The following is a 16,634-nucleotide window of genomic DNA, read 5'->3' on the forward strand; positions in this document are numbered from 1 at the left end:
TTTAAAAAATCAAAGCAAGAAAAAAACAACCTTGGATGAGGGAAGGACCTGAATCCAGAGTTGTTTCAACATATGCTCAAAAATTTCCAGTTTTTAACAAGAACAACAAAATGAGACATATAAAGAAACAAGAAAGTATGACCCATTCTCAAAGAAAAGTCAATACACATTATCATAAAGTGTCTCTAGATGTGAAATTTAACAAATAGACTTTAAAGCAGCTATTATAAAAATGTTTAAGCAGGGCAGACCGGGTGGCTCAGTGGTTTAGCGCCGCCTTCAGCCCAGGGTGTGATCCTGGAGACCTGGGATCGAGTCCCATGTTGGGCTCCCTGCATGGAGCCTGCTTCTCCCTCTGCCTGTGTCTCTGCCTCTCTCTCTCCTCTCTATGTATTCTCATGAATAAATAAATAAAATCTTTTAAAAAAATGTTCAAGCAATTAAAACAAATCATGTTTAAATAATTAAAGAGAAATTGGACAAAATGATTCAACAAATGAAAAAATCTCAACAAGGAGGTAGAAATTATAAAAAAGAACAAAGTTGAAGTTTTGGCATTGAAAAGTGCAATAAATGATATAAAATATTCACTAGAGAGTCTTGACAACAAATTCAAGATGGCAAAAGAATCAGTGAACTTGAATATAGATCAATAGAACTATGCTATCTGAAAAAGGGGGGGAAAGCTTGAAGAAAATAAGCATAATCTCAGAGGCCTGTGGGTCAACATCAAGTCTATTAACAGGTGCAATAGAAACCTGCCAAAGGAGAAAAGAAAGAAAACGGGACAGGAAAAAAATGTTTAAAGAAATAATGGCCCAAAGTTTTCCAAACTTAATGAAAAACATTAATCCACACACCAAAGTAGCATAATGAACCACAAGTAAGATAAATACAAAGAATCTATACATAGATACATTGTTGTCAAATTGTTAGGAAAAAAAGGCAAAGAGGTAATATTGGAAGCGGGCGAAAAAAGACTCATCACATTTGTGGGAGCATTGACATGATTAACAGTCAACTTCCCATCTGAATGGAGACAAGAAGACAGTGAGATAATACATTCAAAGTGCTGGGGCGACTGGGGGGAATGCAAACGGAGAATACCCTATCCAGCAAACTATCCCTCCAAAAAGGAAGGTTAGTAAAGATGTTCTAGATAAATAAAGGCTGAGTGAGTTTTTTGCTAGCAGATTGTCTAGCACTGGCTAGAATCTTCAGAATAATATTTAACGATAGTGGTGAGAGCAGACATTCTTGCCTTGCTCTTAATCTTATGAAGAGATCATTCAGTCTCTGTCCTATTAAGCATGGCATTAGCTGTGGATTTTTCTTAGATAACCTTTAGAAAGATAAGGAATTTCCTGTCTATTCCTAGTTAGTTGGAAATTTTTAATTTGATAAATACTAGATTTTGTTAAATGCCCTTCTGTACCCTTTGAGATGGTCATGTGGTTTTTGTCCTTTATTCTATTAATATGTTGCATTACATTCATTTAGTTTTACTTATTTACATATTTTTGAGAAAGAGAGAAAGCTTGTCAGTGGGCGAGAGGGGCAGAGGGGGAGAGAATCTTAAGCAGGACCCATGCTCAGAGTGGAGCCTGATCCAGAGATCAGTCTCAAAAACTCCAAGATCATGACCTAAGCTGAAAAATAAGGAGTTGGGTAAGGCTCCCCAGGATGCATTTATTTTTTAGTGTTAAACTAACCTTCCAATCATAGGATAAATTCCATTAGGTCATGGTGTATAATTCGCCTGGTATATAGCTCTCCTTATAATTCTGTTTGCTAATATTTTGTTAGGAATTTTTTGCTAATATTTTGTCTACATTTATGAGGAATACTGGTCTGTAGTTTTGTTGTGATGTCTTTATCTGGCTTTGGTCTTTTTTTTTTTTTTTTTTAATTTTTTTTATTTATTTATTTATGATAGTCACACAGAGAGAGAGAGAGAGAGAGAGAGAGAGAGGCAGAGACACAGGCAGAGGGAGAAGCAGGCTCCATGCACCGGGAGCCCGACGTGGGATTCGATCTCAGGTCTCCAGGATCGCGCCCTGGGCCAAAGGCAGGCGCCAAACCGCTGCACCACCCAGGGATCCCTATCTGGCTTTGGTCTTAACGTTCGCCTCATAGGATGAATTTGGAAATATTCCTCTATTTCCCAAAAGATTTTGCAAAGGATTGGAATTATTATTATTTTAGTCATTTATAGAATTTATAAATGAAATAATTTGAGCTTGGACTTTTCTTCAAAGGAAATTTTTAATTTTCAAAGAGCCAAATTTTGGTTTAATCTATTTTATATTATTTGTTTTCTCCTTCTTTGAATTTCTGCTCCAATCCTATTATTTCCTTCTTTCTGCTTGCGTTAGGTTTCGTTTCCTCTTTGCTTTCTAGTTTCTTAAGGTAGAAACTTATGTTACTGGTGTGAGACTTTTCTTCTCTCTTCACATAAGTATGCAAAGCTCTAAATCTCCTCTTAATTACTTCTTTAGCTGTATACCATAAATTTCGGTATGATTGTCTCCATTTTTATTCAATTCAAAATATTTTACAATTTATCTTGTGATTTCTTCTTTGACCGATAGGTTATTTAGAAGTGCCCTATTCATTTCCAAATGTTTGCAAGAATTTGCAAGATTTCTTTTACTGATTATATTAAATTGAATTCCTTTGTGATTGGAGAATATACTTTGCATCCTATCCATTCTTTTAAATTTTAGATTTATTTTATGCACAGTCTATTGTCTATCCTGAGGAGTGTTCCACACAATCTTGAAAAGAAGGTGTATTAGTTGGAATGTTCTGTAGATGCCAATTAGATCAAGGTGGTTGATAGTGTTGTTGAAGTTTTCTCTATCAGGGGAACAGATGGAGATGAGGAGAGAAGGATATGGGGAAAAGACAAAAGAAAATCTGTAATCATTGTCTCTTAGATCCCTTTAACTGTAGCTGACAATTGCCTTATGAAATAGAGACAAGACACCAATAATAGAGGATTGATATTTACCTTCTGAATCTTTGTTGTAGAAAACACCATGTGGATGCAAAGAGTAGGGTCGGGAAGCAAAGTTCTTCAAATGAATGACAATCACATCACCCACTTCAGCCCTCAAGATAGGGCCCAGGAATCCGAGCCAGGGAGGTTTGGGAATCTCTGTGGAATACGTCTCATCTGTATAATGTCTGTAAACAGCCTTTTTGTAAAGACCACCTATCCTGTTGGGCCCTCTTTCGAGAAATAAGGTTGCAAGCCTAAAAGTAAGAAGGAAATATTTTATAATTATATGACATTAAGAGAAAATCCTAATAGCTTACTGTAACAGTTCATAAAGTGCTAGCATGTATGATTTCTTATTTGGTGTTGGAAATAACCCTGTAACCTCAGTAGAGATGGTGAGATTATCTTCAATTTATTGGTAAGGAACCTGAGGCTAAGAGAGTTAAGTGGCAAGCCAAAAGACACAAAGAGTATTCACAACAAAACCAAAGCTAAACAGAATACTCTAAAGTCTCACTGTCCATTTACCCCTTTTCATTCAACACATTCCCCTTCACGTTTTCATTCAACAAACACTTAGCATGTATTTTATCACGATCCCAGCACTTTGCTACATGCTATACAAGGCTACAAAAGAGTTTATGACCTAGTGGGAAAATTAGGTAATGACATACAGCAGTATATGATTAAGTGCCATTTGAGTTGCTAGAATCACACCAGGTCTGAGAGGCTCTGTATTGACTAATGGATTTATGTTTGCTTCAGTAAGGTTGGGGGAAGCACTATAGATCAAAAAGCCAAAGACAAGATATTTTCAGGGCCTCATCCTCATTTCCTCAAAGAGATTATCCAATGTTTGTATACCAGTGACTCAGATACAAGCTCCTAAGAAGTTCCTGCTACAAGGCTCCCCAGCAGTCTCTAGTATGAATGGCAGCTTTGCCCACCCTACAGACTTTTCAGGATGAAAAGAGCAGTGTGTCAAGTGGCCAGACAAGCAGCCCACCATGGAGCAGAAGATAGAAGTGCAGGCAGATGGAGGAGAGGGTGCCTGGGTCAAGCAGGGGACAGGGATCCAGTGCTCAAGTCAGATCAGGAGCAATCTTCTTTGGTGCATCTAGCCCAGCTTTGGTACATCTCTCCAGGCTCATTTCCTCATACCCTCTTTGCCTACCTCCCATGGCCTCACCCTTCCATCAGGCATCATGCTCAGCCTTCCCAGAACATGCTGCATCCTTTCAGCATTCCAAGACTTGCACACATTCTTTTCCTGTGTCAAGATGGTATCCCTCATTCTCTATCTGCCAAGCACCCTTCCAGATCAGTTCAAACTCTTCCTCCTTTCCCCTTCCGTACGCACACAGATCAAGCACTAATAACATACTTGCCAAAACGTGTTACAGTAAGGTATGTATATCTCTGGTTTGTGAGCTAATTGAAGACAAAAATCCCTCAAATACCTTTTTTATTGTAGTGCTGAGTGCCTGGAAGTGTTGGTGCTTAGTGACTTTGGAATAAAGAAAAAGAAAAGCCTTGAATTTGATCCCAGATTGGCAAGTGATAATTTTGCAGACTATATTTGCAGAAAAGTCTGTGTTGTCATACCCAACTTTGAATATTTTCTAGGCCCAGGATGGTAAATAGGTTTTAACTTGTGCATCAAATCTGACTGGTTGGTAGTGACTGCTTAGAAAAAAAAGTCAAGTTTGAGTTCAGTCAGAGGGAAGAATTAAACACTCAGGTTGTCTACTGTGGATGTGGGGTTGGAGGCATACTTGGTGCATAGTTGCTCTCTTTCCTCTACACAGGCAGCCAGGTAACATCTTACTTTGAGGTCTCTGGGTGTGGCCCTCTCTACAACTGGATGACATAGTACTACCAGTACTGGAAGACCATACACCAAGTTGTTGTGTCGTAGCAGCAATAGACAGGGAATGAACTCCTGTTCATTTGTCAGGTCCCCTTTGTAACCAAACTACAGAAGACATTATATCTGATGATGGCTAGGTCCAGGGTAGAGCTGGTGGACACTGGAAAATATCCAATGATCCTCCCTGAAACCCAACCTGTGACCTTATGAGATTTGATTGCTGGACCTGCCTTCCAAAGACTTTTTTCTTGCTCCCGGGGACCTTGCTAACAAACAGGGTTTGCAGCTGCCTTACTTTTTTGTAATTTATAAACAGAAGCTCACAGTATAACAAAATTTAAAAGAAAAACATTTAAGCATACGTAGCATGGTTTTAAAATCAAATTGTGAAGTGATTTCTTCACATCATTACTTCCTTGCTCGAACCAGCTGGGGCATCCAGCCTACTCCAGACCACCACAGGCAATGGTCAACCCTGTCAGCGATAAAGCCCCTTTTAAAGAGACTGGCCTTGGCCTTAGAAACAGGGGAACTTCCGGGGGTCCTCAGCTAAGCCAGACTAAGATGTGGAGCCGCTAGGCCTTAGCTCTAAAAGGCATTGCAACATCACCGGGGAGCTGGATGGCATTGCTGGGAGGATAAAATTAACTGGAAATGACTTTGGGAGTGGAGAAAATCGCAACTTCCGGAACTTCTCTGAGGGCAAGTACTGTATATGGTTGGAAAGGATTAGCTTCCTCAAATGGGGTTTGAGAGGTGGAAGAAGGAGACCTCAGGGGATGTGTGCAAGTAGTCACTGTAATCTCTTCCAAGAAGGATTGTTCCAGTGAGCTGTAGAGTAAATCGCTTCTTCTTGTGACCAAGGAGATGGTAAAAACTGCCACCACCAGGCCATCTTCTCTCCTCAGGGCTCAGCCTTGTCTCCAAATAAGAGTTGAACAAGTATTTTTCCAAATATCAGTTGAAGGAGCCCCAATATTATTTATTTTCCCAGAGCACCAGATTACTGGCTGCTCAGCCACCCACATGTGTCAACCCTGGCCCTGCCCTTGGAGTGGAGTCAGTAAGCAGGAGGTTCCTAAAACAAATGGGAAAACCATGGGCTGAGGCTCCCCTCAGAGGAGCCAGGAACCACAGTACTAGTCTTCCCAGAGGTAGCAAAGCTCTTTCTTTCCAACCTGCTAGATTCAGCACCCAGATAATAGGACTTACAAGACAGGAATCCTGACAAAAGGGTTGAAGTATTAAAAATGATTTTGGTAGCAAAAACCTGGAAAGACCAAAATTCTCTTCAACTGGTGGCTGGATAAGTAAATTATGGTACCCTCATACCACATAGCCACACAACAGAATGAGGTAGTTCTATAGGTGACAATATGGTACAATCACCAAGACACTACATGGAAAATTGCAAATTGCAGATTAGCATATAAAGTATGATTCCATTTCTGTGGGTTTTTTTTTTAAGATTTTATTTATTTATTCATGAGAAACACAGAAAGAGAGGCAGAGACACAGGCAGAGGGAGAGGGAGAAGAAGGCTCCATGCAGGGACCCCAATGCGGGACTTGATCTCTGGTCTCCAGGATCACTCCCTGGGCCGCAGGCAATGCTAAGCCCCTGGGCCCCCGGGGCTGCCCCATTTCCGTGTTTTTTCAACAATGTGCTTATATACATATATGCAAAGAAAATAAGACATTTGGAAACTGGCCATGGAAACTATAAGAGTATAACCTCTGGGTCATGGGCTTGAGGCCACAGGCAGGAGCAAGAAGGAATGAGAAGTTCACCCTCTTCTGTCCTTGGGAGTGTTTTATTCTGTACCTCATTTACTTTCACAATAAAAAACAAGCTCACATCTTATTTAGAAAAGAAGGTCCAGGCTGTTTGACAACTGAGTGGCCAAATTTCTCTTGTTGTATGCCTTCTCCCTCTGAAAGCATAGCTCCCTCCGCAAAGCGTGCTGTTCGGGTGAGTTCTCCTCTGTGCGGGGCTGGGCGCCCTGAGGAGGTAGCATAGTGCCTTGGCCTGAGTTGGAGGGAAGAGAATCACTGCTCAACCTCTGGCTTGACAAGTCCACTTTCAGGTGTCGGAACTGAGGACTTGGGGCATATTTGGGTGTGTGCACACCACACCTCCTCCCTCTGTATATCCACTGAGCCTGTGTGTGTCTGCCCGGGAACAAGAGTTTGCCTCTTCTGCTCTGTGAAGCAGAAGCCTAAACTTCCCTGTGCAATGGGATAAAAAGTCCAGAAGCTTGACACTGAGGCTTCTTAATAGAAGCTCTTATGTTTCTTACCCTCACTTGAGGCCTGGATGGTCATGAAACACACTTTTAGCCAATGGGATATATGCATGTGTCATTCAGTGGTACTTGTCTGGACTCAGCTGGCAGAGACCCTTGTAGTTTTTTGCTCTTCCCCTTATTCATGCCTGAAATGGAGATCTGATGATGAGCTTCAGCAGCCATCTTGAGAGAAGGGGGAAGAGGGTCATACCCTATGGATGGTTAAGTGGAAAGCCAAAGGAATCTGGGCCACTGAAGATTGCCAACCTCTGACTTTCTTTTTGCATAAGTCAAAAAATACATTTGAGCCAGTGTTTTCCAGGCTTCTGTTAACTAGCAGTTGAATACAATCCTAATTGAACAGGCTGTTCAGAAGGAGGAGGAGGAAGAAGCAGAGGAAGAACTGAGTCATCCTCAGGCTGGCTAAGCAGCCCCAGAGCAAGCAGAGTTACCTGACTTTAGAGCTGATGCTGGGCCACTCAGTAAGGCAATGACAAGGGAAGGATTAGATTCAAAATCACTGGTGTCTCTCTAGGCTCAGCCTGATGGATAAAAAACTAAAATGAGGTTATTCATAGGGAGTGCCTTGTCATTCTAATGGCTCTGCAGGAAAGATGGACATCTGAGTCTCCACCGCACCACTCTGCTCTGAGCTCCCAGCATATGTGCGCACATGCACGCATGTATAAACACACATGCAAATGCATGCTGAGTAAGAGTTCCTTATCACACATGAGTTGTCTGGCAGAGCCACCCAAAGAGGCAAACATATCAGAAAGAGGGAAATATTTGTTGACTTCCCACAGCACTTAATACATATGCTGCATATGTTAGCATTGAGTTATATATATTGACTTGTTTTGCACATTCCTGGACGAGTCTCAGTCTTACCACATAGACGGCCAATAGTCACCCCGAGAGATTAGATTGTCTAAAACAAATGTTCCCAAATGTCCACCCATGTATTGGCCACATCAGAATTATTTGGGACATTTGCCAAAGATTTATGTTCCCAGGCCCCAGGCAACTGAATCAGACATTCTGGCATGGCATTTGTATTTTCCCTAAATTCACCAAATAATTCTTACAGAGAGTTTCCCTTTGCTTACCCATGCTGATTCTTCTTTCCTCCCAGCAGAAGGGAGAACAAAGAGCTTTCGCAGATAGATGGAGCCATGGGATTTTGGCAAGCGACATGTGTCACTTCTGGGCCAGGACATTTAATTGCCATTACAAGACCCCATAACATCCTATGGTTCAGGGAAAGCCTCCAGTGAAGTTAGTGAAGCTTCAAGATCCCAGCAGCCTGGTTTAATAGTTGTCTCAAAAGGCCAGTTGTCTTGGAGTCATGTGACCCTCTATGAACCTGGGTGGGTGAAAAATAGGGCTCTGATATCTAGGGGTTGTTTGTTGCTAGAGCACAACCTAATCAGGTCTAACTAATACAATGCTGAATGTACATGCAAGTCAGGAAATCACTTTTCCATAGTACTCAGTACAAAACAAAAGCCATAGTAGCTATTTGAAACTAGAACATAGTCACTATTTGAAACCATAGGAACTATCCAAAGCGGAAAAGACAGGGATAGGTGAAAGTAAGAGAAATCCATCTTTTTAGTGTCTCCGCAGCAAATCACTCCTAAGAACACATGATGCATTTGTAACAGTGGGACAGAAGCCCCATCTCCTGTGAGTACTGGAAAATGCAACCCTTGCCCAAGAAATAAAAGTGGGTGACTTCAAGGAAGGCATCCACAGAAAGCTTCTGACATAGCTGTAGAGCACTTGTTAGAATGCCTGTGTTCATGGGCTTCATAGTATTTATAGTGTAGCCACAGGCTTGCCCCCCTGTGAGGGACTGAGCAATCAGTACCCCTCAAGTTCAACCGCAACCAACATTCTAATATTTTGACTCAAACTGAGGAGGTATCTATTTTATGCTGTAAAGAAATCCAGTTGGGCTGGAAAGTTTCCATATTAGAAACTGCTTTAAAGACAGAATGAGGATGTAGAACATTTACATTGTCAAGGCCAAGGGCAATACCATGAAGGAAGATGCCTCCTGAGAGCAGGTGAGACTGACCATTGTTAGAAGAAATCTTCCCATGAGAATCATCTAACCAGTGCAGAGATGGGTTTCAGGGTCAGATTCCAAGGAGTTGGTGGCTCACAGTGGGTGTGCACCTCACCAGCACTGCTGTCCCCCACAACCTGAATCTTTCAGTCAGATCTTTTCCTCATCCATTCAACCACTGAGCAATTATTAAACCTCTACACTATATGGGACCTTAAACTAGAAAATGGGGCCGAGATGTATGAATGTCAATCCCCGCACTCAGGAGATTTACCATCTGGCTGGGAAGACAAAACAATCACATTGGAGAGTAAATAGCAGCACCAAGTTTTCCATATTGTGACAACTGCACCATATAGATCCTGCAGGTCTGAGTGTATAGAGGTGAGATGGTGTGAAGGCAAGCAGCAGCAGAGGCTATGGTCAGAGCAAATGTGTGAGACCATCATGGTCACAAGAAGGACAAGCCACATTGTTGCCTGAGCTTGAGAAGGGACATTGAGAAAATAGGATTAGATTGGGGCAAGGGCTACTTGGAAAAAAGAGGGCGGAGACGGTGATTACCTGTTGTACTTGGGCATAGCCATGCCCTCCCTAATTAGATTGATATATTTTAAGCCATCCAAGCAATGCATCCCTCTACACAGTCTCTTGCCCTGATTCCCCTGGCACCACTCAGGTCTTGAGTTCTTCCTTCTCCCACTTCATGTCTACAAAAGCCCATAAGAACCCACACAGGGGGGTTAAAAACAAATTTACACAGTAAATAGAAAAGAGAATGAACTTGAATCCCAGCTTCCTTACTTGATGCTGTGAGATCCTGGAGAAGTAACATCTCTGAACTCCGTTTCCTTGGCTAAAAACTGGTGACCATGACAGGGCCATCATGAGGAGTAAATAAGACGGTGGGAAGCCCCATGAACAGCGTCTGGGAGAGTGAGTGCTCAGTCAGTGGGAGTTATGGCAAAGCTCTAATTAGAAAGATGGAAATGTAAAAAAAAAAAAAAAAGAAAAGAAAGAAAAAAAAAAAGAAAGATGGAAATGTGACCATTTGTGGTCTCTTTCCCACAGAGCTCCTGCTGTCCAGAGACCCCTCGTGATAGGAAAGCTATTATGATGACTAACATTTCTGGCATGCTAACCCAGAGCCAGGCACTGCATCTGGGCACATTTACAGATCCTGTGTCATCTGAGCCTCCTGATCCCCTCAGAGGGTGGGCTGATAATGACTTCCAAAGATAATTCCCAGTCCTAATCCCCTTATTTGGAAAAAGGGTCTGCAGATGTTATTAAGTTAAGGATTTTGAGATGAGGAAAAAGATCAGACACACATAGAAAAGGTGATAGGAAAATACAGGCAGACACCAGAGCAATGCCACCAGAACCAAGGATTGCCAGCAGCTTCTACCAGAAGCTGGAAGAGTCAGTAAACAGATTCCCCCTTAAAGCCTCCAAGAGGGAATGTGGCCCTGCCGACCTCTTCATTTCAAGCTTCTGCCTCCAGAACTGGAACAGAATAAATTTCTGTTGTTTTAAGCTGCCCAGTTTGTGGTAATTTGTTACGGCAGCCCCTGGAAACTCTTAAATCCCCAAAGCAAGTACTATCATTATCCTCATTTTACTCATGAGCTTATTGAGGCAAAAAGAGATTCAATTACTTACCCAGTTGGTAGAACAAGAATTGTAAGCTTGTCAGTTGATGTGAGATGCCCCCCACCTACATTCCTTAGCCAATCAGGCTGCCGTAGCATCTCTGTTAGACCACTGCTGGGCTACACTTGGCTGAGGAAACCCACGTTGGGCCTGCTGGCCCCCCTGCCCAGGGACAGGACATCTCTCACCCCCTGCCTGGCATGGAAAGCTTTTATGACAATGCCTGGAACAAGAGTGAGTGAGGACGCAGGGATACTTAGCTGTTATTCTGCCTGTGAGTTCTCTTAAATCCCACTAACTAGGACTTGGGGCTCCACTCTCTAGAGGTGGAAAAAGGAAGAGGGAGACTAAGAGGGTGTTTGTGAAGGTTGAGAAACAGGGAGAACTGAGGTAGGGGAAGGTGGGAGGGACTGCCTGCTGTCTTGCAATATTCACGTTCCCTTCTTTCTTAGTAACAGAATCAGATTCCACTTTTCTCAGAAACAAAAACACAAAAAGACTATATTTCCACCCCCTCCTTTTTGTTGCTTTGATTATCCAGAGAGATATACATAGAATTGGTTGTAGGGGGTTTCCGTGAGAGCCCTTTAGAAGGCCAATGGGCTAATGCCGCAGGACTTAGACCTTTCTACCTTCTCTCTTCCTCTTACTTCTTGGCACATAGACATGAGGGCTGAAGTTCTAGCAGCCATACTGTGACCATAAACTTCCTTGAGGAGTGAAGTCACATGCTAAGGATCATAGGTCAAAAATATGGAAGTCCCCCGAAAACCTATCATACTACCTGTCTCACCAGCCTGGGACTGTTCATCTCTGGGATTCCTTTATGAGAGAATACAGAAGCTTGTTTAAGCTGTTCTATTCTGGTTTCCACTTGCCAGGCAGCCCAAATCAATCACTATCTAATCTGAGGAATAACAGCAGCCCCGAGATATTCATATGGCATCAGACCCAACACATGATTTCTCTGCTGATCCAACAGAAGATGGAATTTGAAAGTCACCCTCTAAGATCAAGCCTAAATGAGATGATACCCTTCCCTTTATTTAAAAGCCTACAGAAGACTCTGTCTTCCCCTACCTGCTTCCCTTCAATCAGTTATTGTTCCAAACAGATATATAGGTCTCTCCCTTATGCCCATCCTAGGGTCTGCTTCAAGGGGGTACCCAAAATCCTTTGCCATCAACTGGGCTGACACAGTGATATGGTTAAGTAAACTCCTTAACAGACCTAAAACTTGGGGTTTGAGCAATGGTTGGCCTCACTCATGTCCAAGGGTGTTTCTAGTTAGCACATGTGAAAACTCTGCATTTCACTGGGAAGAAAAATCCTGCATGTGTGTTGGCTGCCTAATGAGGTCTTTGATGAGAATTGTAGCTTTAAATAAGGTGACCCCAGCACTCTGGTTCCATTAAAGACTAGGCTTTACCACCGAAGCACAGGCACACCTTAATTAAGCACTTTATGAGCCAGAACAGGATAGGCATGAATGGATCAAATGCTGACAGCATCCCCAGGCAAATCAAAGGAGCCCAGTGTCCCCATTAGGCCCAGTAGGGAATGGGGGAATATATTCATCTGGGTAAAATATTTCTAAATAGGATATAATGCCTAAATTTCATGCTTTCTAGGAAATGTTAGTGTTTACAGTTTAAATTCTATTTCTAAGCTCTGTGATTAAGCAAAAGTACCAAGATGGAAAATTAAATTGTACCATCTGACTGCTATGGAGTCTTGGCAAAATGATCTCAATTTATTTCCTATCTAATCTGTGTGAATCAGGATTTATTAGGCTCTTGGCACTGCCTAATTTTGGTTTCCAAGATTTTTACATCACGGAAACTTTGGCACTCACCATTCTGTTCCCCTCATTTTTGCCATTCTCATAGTCAAAGATTAGGCAACAGGAAAAACTAAATTGACAAAGTGATTGGTTTTTAATGATTCTAAATGAAAACCTTTGTGTTCAGTCTTCCATGGATTATCGGCACAGTCAAAGCTCAGGTAGAGGGCATGATTAAATATACTCTGGGCCTCCCTCTCTGCCAACACAGTGATTATCTTTCAGCTGCTGAGGCAACCAGTGTACCTCAAATACCCACACAGTAATGTAGAGAGAGGAAAATGCTGTGTCTAAGGCTTAAGGAAGATGCCAAGCTCCATGAACAGTGAGGAAGGAAACAGATCAGAATAAGCCAGAGTTGTGGGAAAATGCTTTTTGCATGAAGAATTGGAGATAATTCTTAAATAACAGGAGAAAAATGGACTGGCAAAGAAAAATATAGAATACTTCAAAATTTGTCATATATCCCCACTCTCAGATCTTCTCCAAGTTGGATTCCTAGACTGAATATTTACAAATCATCTCTCTCATACCATTGTAAAAATCTTTCTAGAACTGGAGAATCAGGTAAGTTTTTCATTCTGTTTCAAAAATGTTTTTTGAATCCTTGGAATGATGCTTCTCAAGTGACTTTAGGGACTATAGTTCAACTCCCTTGTAATACAAATTAAGGAAATTGATGTTCAGAGACACTGCATGAGATGTTCAAGGTTTCATAGCAAGTTGAGGGCAGAGCAAGGACTGAAATCAGTTCTCTTGATTCCTATTTCAGGCTCTTCCCACTCATAGTGAGATACTAGGTACCTGGCTCTCTAAATATTGGGCAGTTGTTTGGGTCTGAATATCTTCAACAGCAGCCTGTCCTCAGAAGTCCCAGAGGCTTAATGAGAGGCATGGTCACATTATCCAAGATGATTCCTTGCTACTGGGGAAAAGGCACATGATAGACTACACATACTGAACTCCATAAGTCCCACAATTGTGGCATCTTCACCTGTGACACCTGTGGCAGCTGTGACACATGTGAATCATGACTTGTGTCCTGTATTCTTCAAGTAAGAGTCAGCAGCCCACTACAAATGTGCCTTCTTAGGGACTTGCCCTGAACCACCTGCCGCACCAGTAGCACTGCCAGACATGATTGCTAATAAAAGCCAATATGCACTAAATAACCCAGGCTTCCCTTTTAAGAGTCAGGAGGCATCCCTGCACAAACACCATCCCTTTACACACTGGAAGGAAACATTTGGGGACTTGGGCATTATGGGCATGATGTCTAGAACCCCAGCTGTGCCTACAGGGCAAGAGTCCTCTCAGGTGGGACCACAGCATTTATTAAACCACCCTATTCTAAGCTGACACCAAACTGTGTCTTAGTCATGCCTATTCTTTTTTTTTTTCTTTTTCACCATAAATATTTTCAGACACTTTATTGTATGCTCTTCAAAGCACCATCTTCTGGCTGAAACAATTAACAGTCCCTAATTTCTTCCTTCACTCAGCTTTGTGGAAAAAGCATTGTAGCATTTGAGTATTTAAAATACTTTGGGTTTTTTAATGAACCCAGGTAACCAGTCTGGCCACTGACACCAGTGATCATTCCAACGTCTTTCTGGGAAGAGTGACCCATGAGACTAAACCTACCTTTGGTAAGAATTGGGACTTTCTAGAAAGTTCTTTTTACTAGAACCCTTGGCTTCCATCAAAGCTGAGTTTAATTCAGTGGGAAAGCATCGCCTTCATCAAGAAACAGGTTACATGGCAAAAAAAACCCAGGCTCTGTAGCAATGTGATTTTGGTGCTGCCTTTATTCTGTAAACTCCAACAAGTGCTTAATCTCGGGGGTCTTAGTTCCTGGTTTGTAAAGTGGGAATAAGATCATCTGCAAACAATAATGAACTGAAAGTCTCTGGTGGAACTCCTGGGTCGGAATAAATGCTCACAAACAGTTATGCTGACATTTTAGGAGAAAGATAGACTTCTAAGCTTTTTACTCAACCATGTGGAAAGGCAGTCAATATCACATTGTGCTTAAAGACTATTTATTATGCTCAGCATACACATCTTGAACAGTCTTTTGTTCAGTAGCTGCCCACAATGACTATTTTCTATTGAGCCCTTTTTGAGGACAGCAGAACTCAATCTTAGGGAATGATGCTGGCAGTTAGGGTAGCCTCTTAATCCCATTCCATTTGTCACATATGAGATCGAAAGAAGTCCAGAGCTCTCTTCAGAAAGTGCCCCCTGGACATTAAGTTTCCTGGTACAAAGCTTAAGGAAGTGTTTCTTGGCAGCCTGGCTGGCACTATTTTCATCCTTCTATAACCAAACATGACTATGCCAGCTTTGTATTGTTAGAAATCTGAAAACTATGTGTCTAAGCCAACTGGGTCTTTGGTCTTCCCCTACGGCAGTGGGACCCTTAAAGACTCATTGGAAAACCCCATGGTATTCCTGAATCTTAGCAACTAACGTTGTTTTTAGAAAATGGAACTTGGATGTTGAATGAACTGGGTTCTGTCTATCAGAAAGAAGCCAGGATATCCAAATATCTGATAGTAGCTGCCAGAACATCTCAAAAGATGTTCTAAGAACCACAAAATTGGAAGTATGCATTACAGCTTCTGGCGCCAGGAAGTGATTTTAGTACGAGCTCCAGGGAACAAATAAGGGATATAAGACACTGGACCCTGAGGGAGAAAGGGAGAGCAAGAGTTGTTTTCTGCAAAAAAAATAAAAAGCAGAGACATACAACACTCTGACACCATCTCACCCAGCTATGCCATGGGCCAGGGGACTAGAACATTGCCCTCAGATTGAATAAATTGTGGTTGAAACAATCTTCTTACCAGTGAAAAAGCCATTTCTAAGAGTACTTGGGAAAACTGTTGAAATACCGGTCAAATCTATTATAACTGTTCCCCCTTTAAGCATTGCTAAACCAAAACAAAACATAACTACTTACAGCATACTTATCTCCAATTATGAAGTTCCATTCCAAAAATAAAACTGAGAAAACAGTGGTTTTTAACAGTAAAGAATTCTTGAAAATTCTCAAATGCTCATTCCAAGAGTTACATTTTTGGGGTTTTTGTTTTGTTTTGTTTTGTTTTGTTTTTTGTTTTGTATTTTAAAAAACAAACTAAGTCCAGAACCCCCCAGAAGTCCCTACTGGTGCTCAGTGAAAATTGTCCTTCTATAGAGTAAGCTATTATTCAAGGCACCTGGCTGTGTATAAAGCACTTTACAGACAAGGCTGTGCATAGATGGCTCAACAAATACGTAGGGCCAAGAATATCTCTCTTCCACATTACATGCCCACCCTTGTGTGGGCTCTCCAAACAAACACAAACCCTTCCACTTGGTTTAGATCAGGTCACCCCCACTATAGTGACCCAAGGACTATAACCCTCTCCATGTAGAATCAAAAAGAAACCAAACCCAGGAGTCTGTGGGAACCCCAACTTTACTCACTTGTCTTCTGAAAAACTTCCCCCAGTAACAACATTCTTCCCTTGGGGTACATAGTTCCAGTATTCTTCCACAATCCCAATGTGGTATGTTCTGGTAACTGCACCAACCAGCCCAGACAGACCCAGGAATGTGAAGAGAACGATGCAGTCAGCCTGCTGCTTCCGAGGCATTTGTGGATGTAACTCAAGCAAGCAGCCTGCTCAGGAGGCAACCCTGCCTGTCCCTCCCCCTCACTTGAAGCTAATTATAAATAAGGAATGAACAAGGCCCAGCTCCTCCTCCTTAGGTAGCTTGGGGTTGGGACAGAGGCTGTAACTTGTATAAGCAAAGCACATGCCGAGGGGAGTTGCTATGACAACAAAACTTTTTGCCGGCCATCCAAGAAATGTGCAACTGGCTTATTTATTTACTATGCAGGCCAAACAGACC

The 16,634-nt window shown here is 42.0% G+C and overlaps 1 protein-coding gene across 1 annotated transcript in view; it reads right to left on the reverse strand.

The window, feature by feature from the left end:
- Nucleotides 1–16,382, reverse strand: part of HEPHL1 (hephaestin like 1) — a 93,564-nt gene extending 77,182 nt beyond the window's left edge. Inside the window, exons 1-2 of the mRNA XM_025419281.2 lie at nucleotides 16,206–16,382; nucleotides 3,014–3,258 (exon numbers count right to left, since the gene is read on the reverse strand). Of these exons, the coding sequence (XP_025275066.1) occupies nucleotides 3,014–3,258; nucleotides 16,206–16,375 (415 nt within the window). The 5' untranslated portion in view covers nucleotides 16,376–16,382. The remainder of the gene's footprint in view (nucleotides 1–3,013; nucleotides 3,259–16,205) is intronic.
- Nucleotides 16,383–16,634: the final 252 nt, after the last annotated feature.

This window comes from Canis lupus, chromosome 21, assembly GCF_003254725.2.
Source record: "Canis lupus dingo isolate Sandy chromosome 21, ASM325472v2, whole genome shotgun sequence".
Classification (NCBI taxonomy): domain Eukaryota; kingdom Metazoa; phylum Chordata; class Mammalia; order Carnivora; family Canidae; genus Canis; species Canis lupus.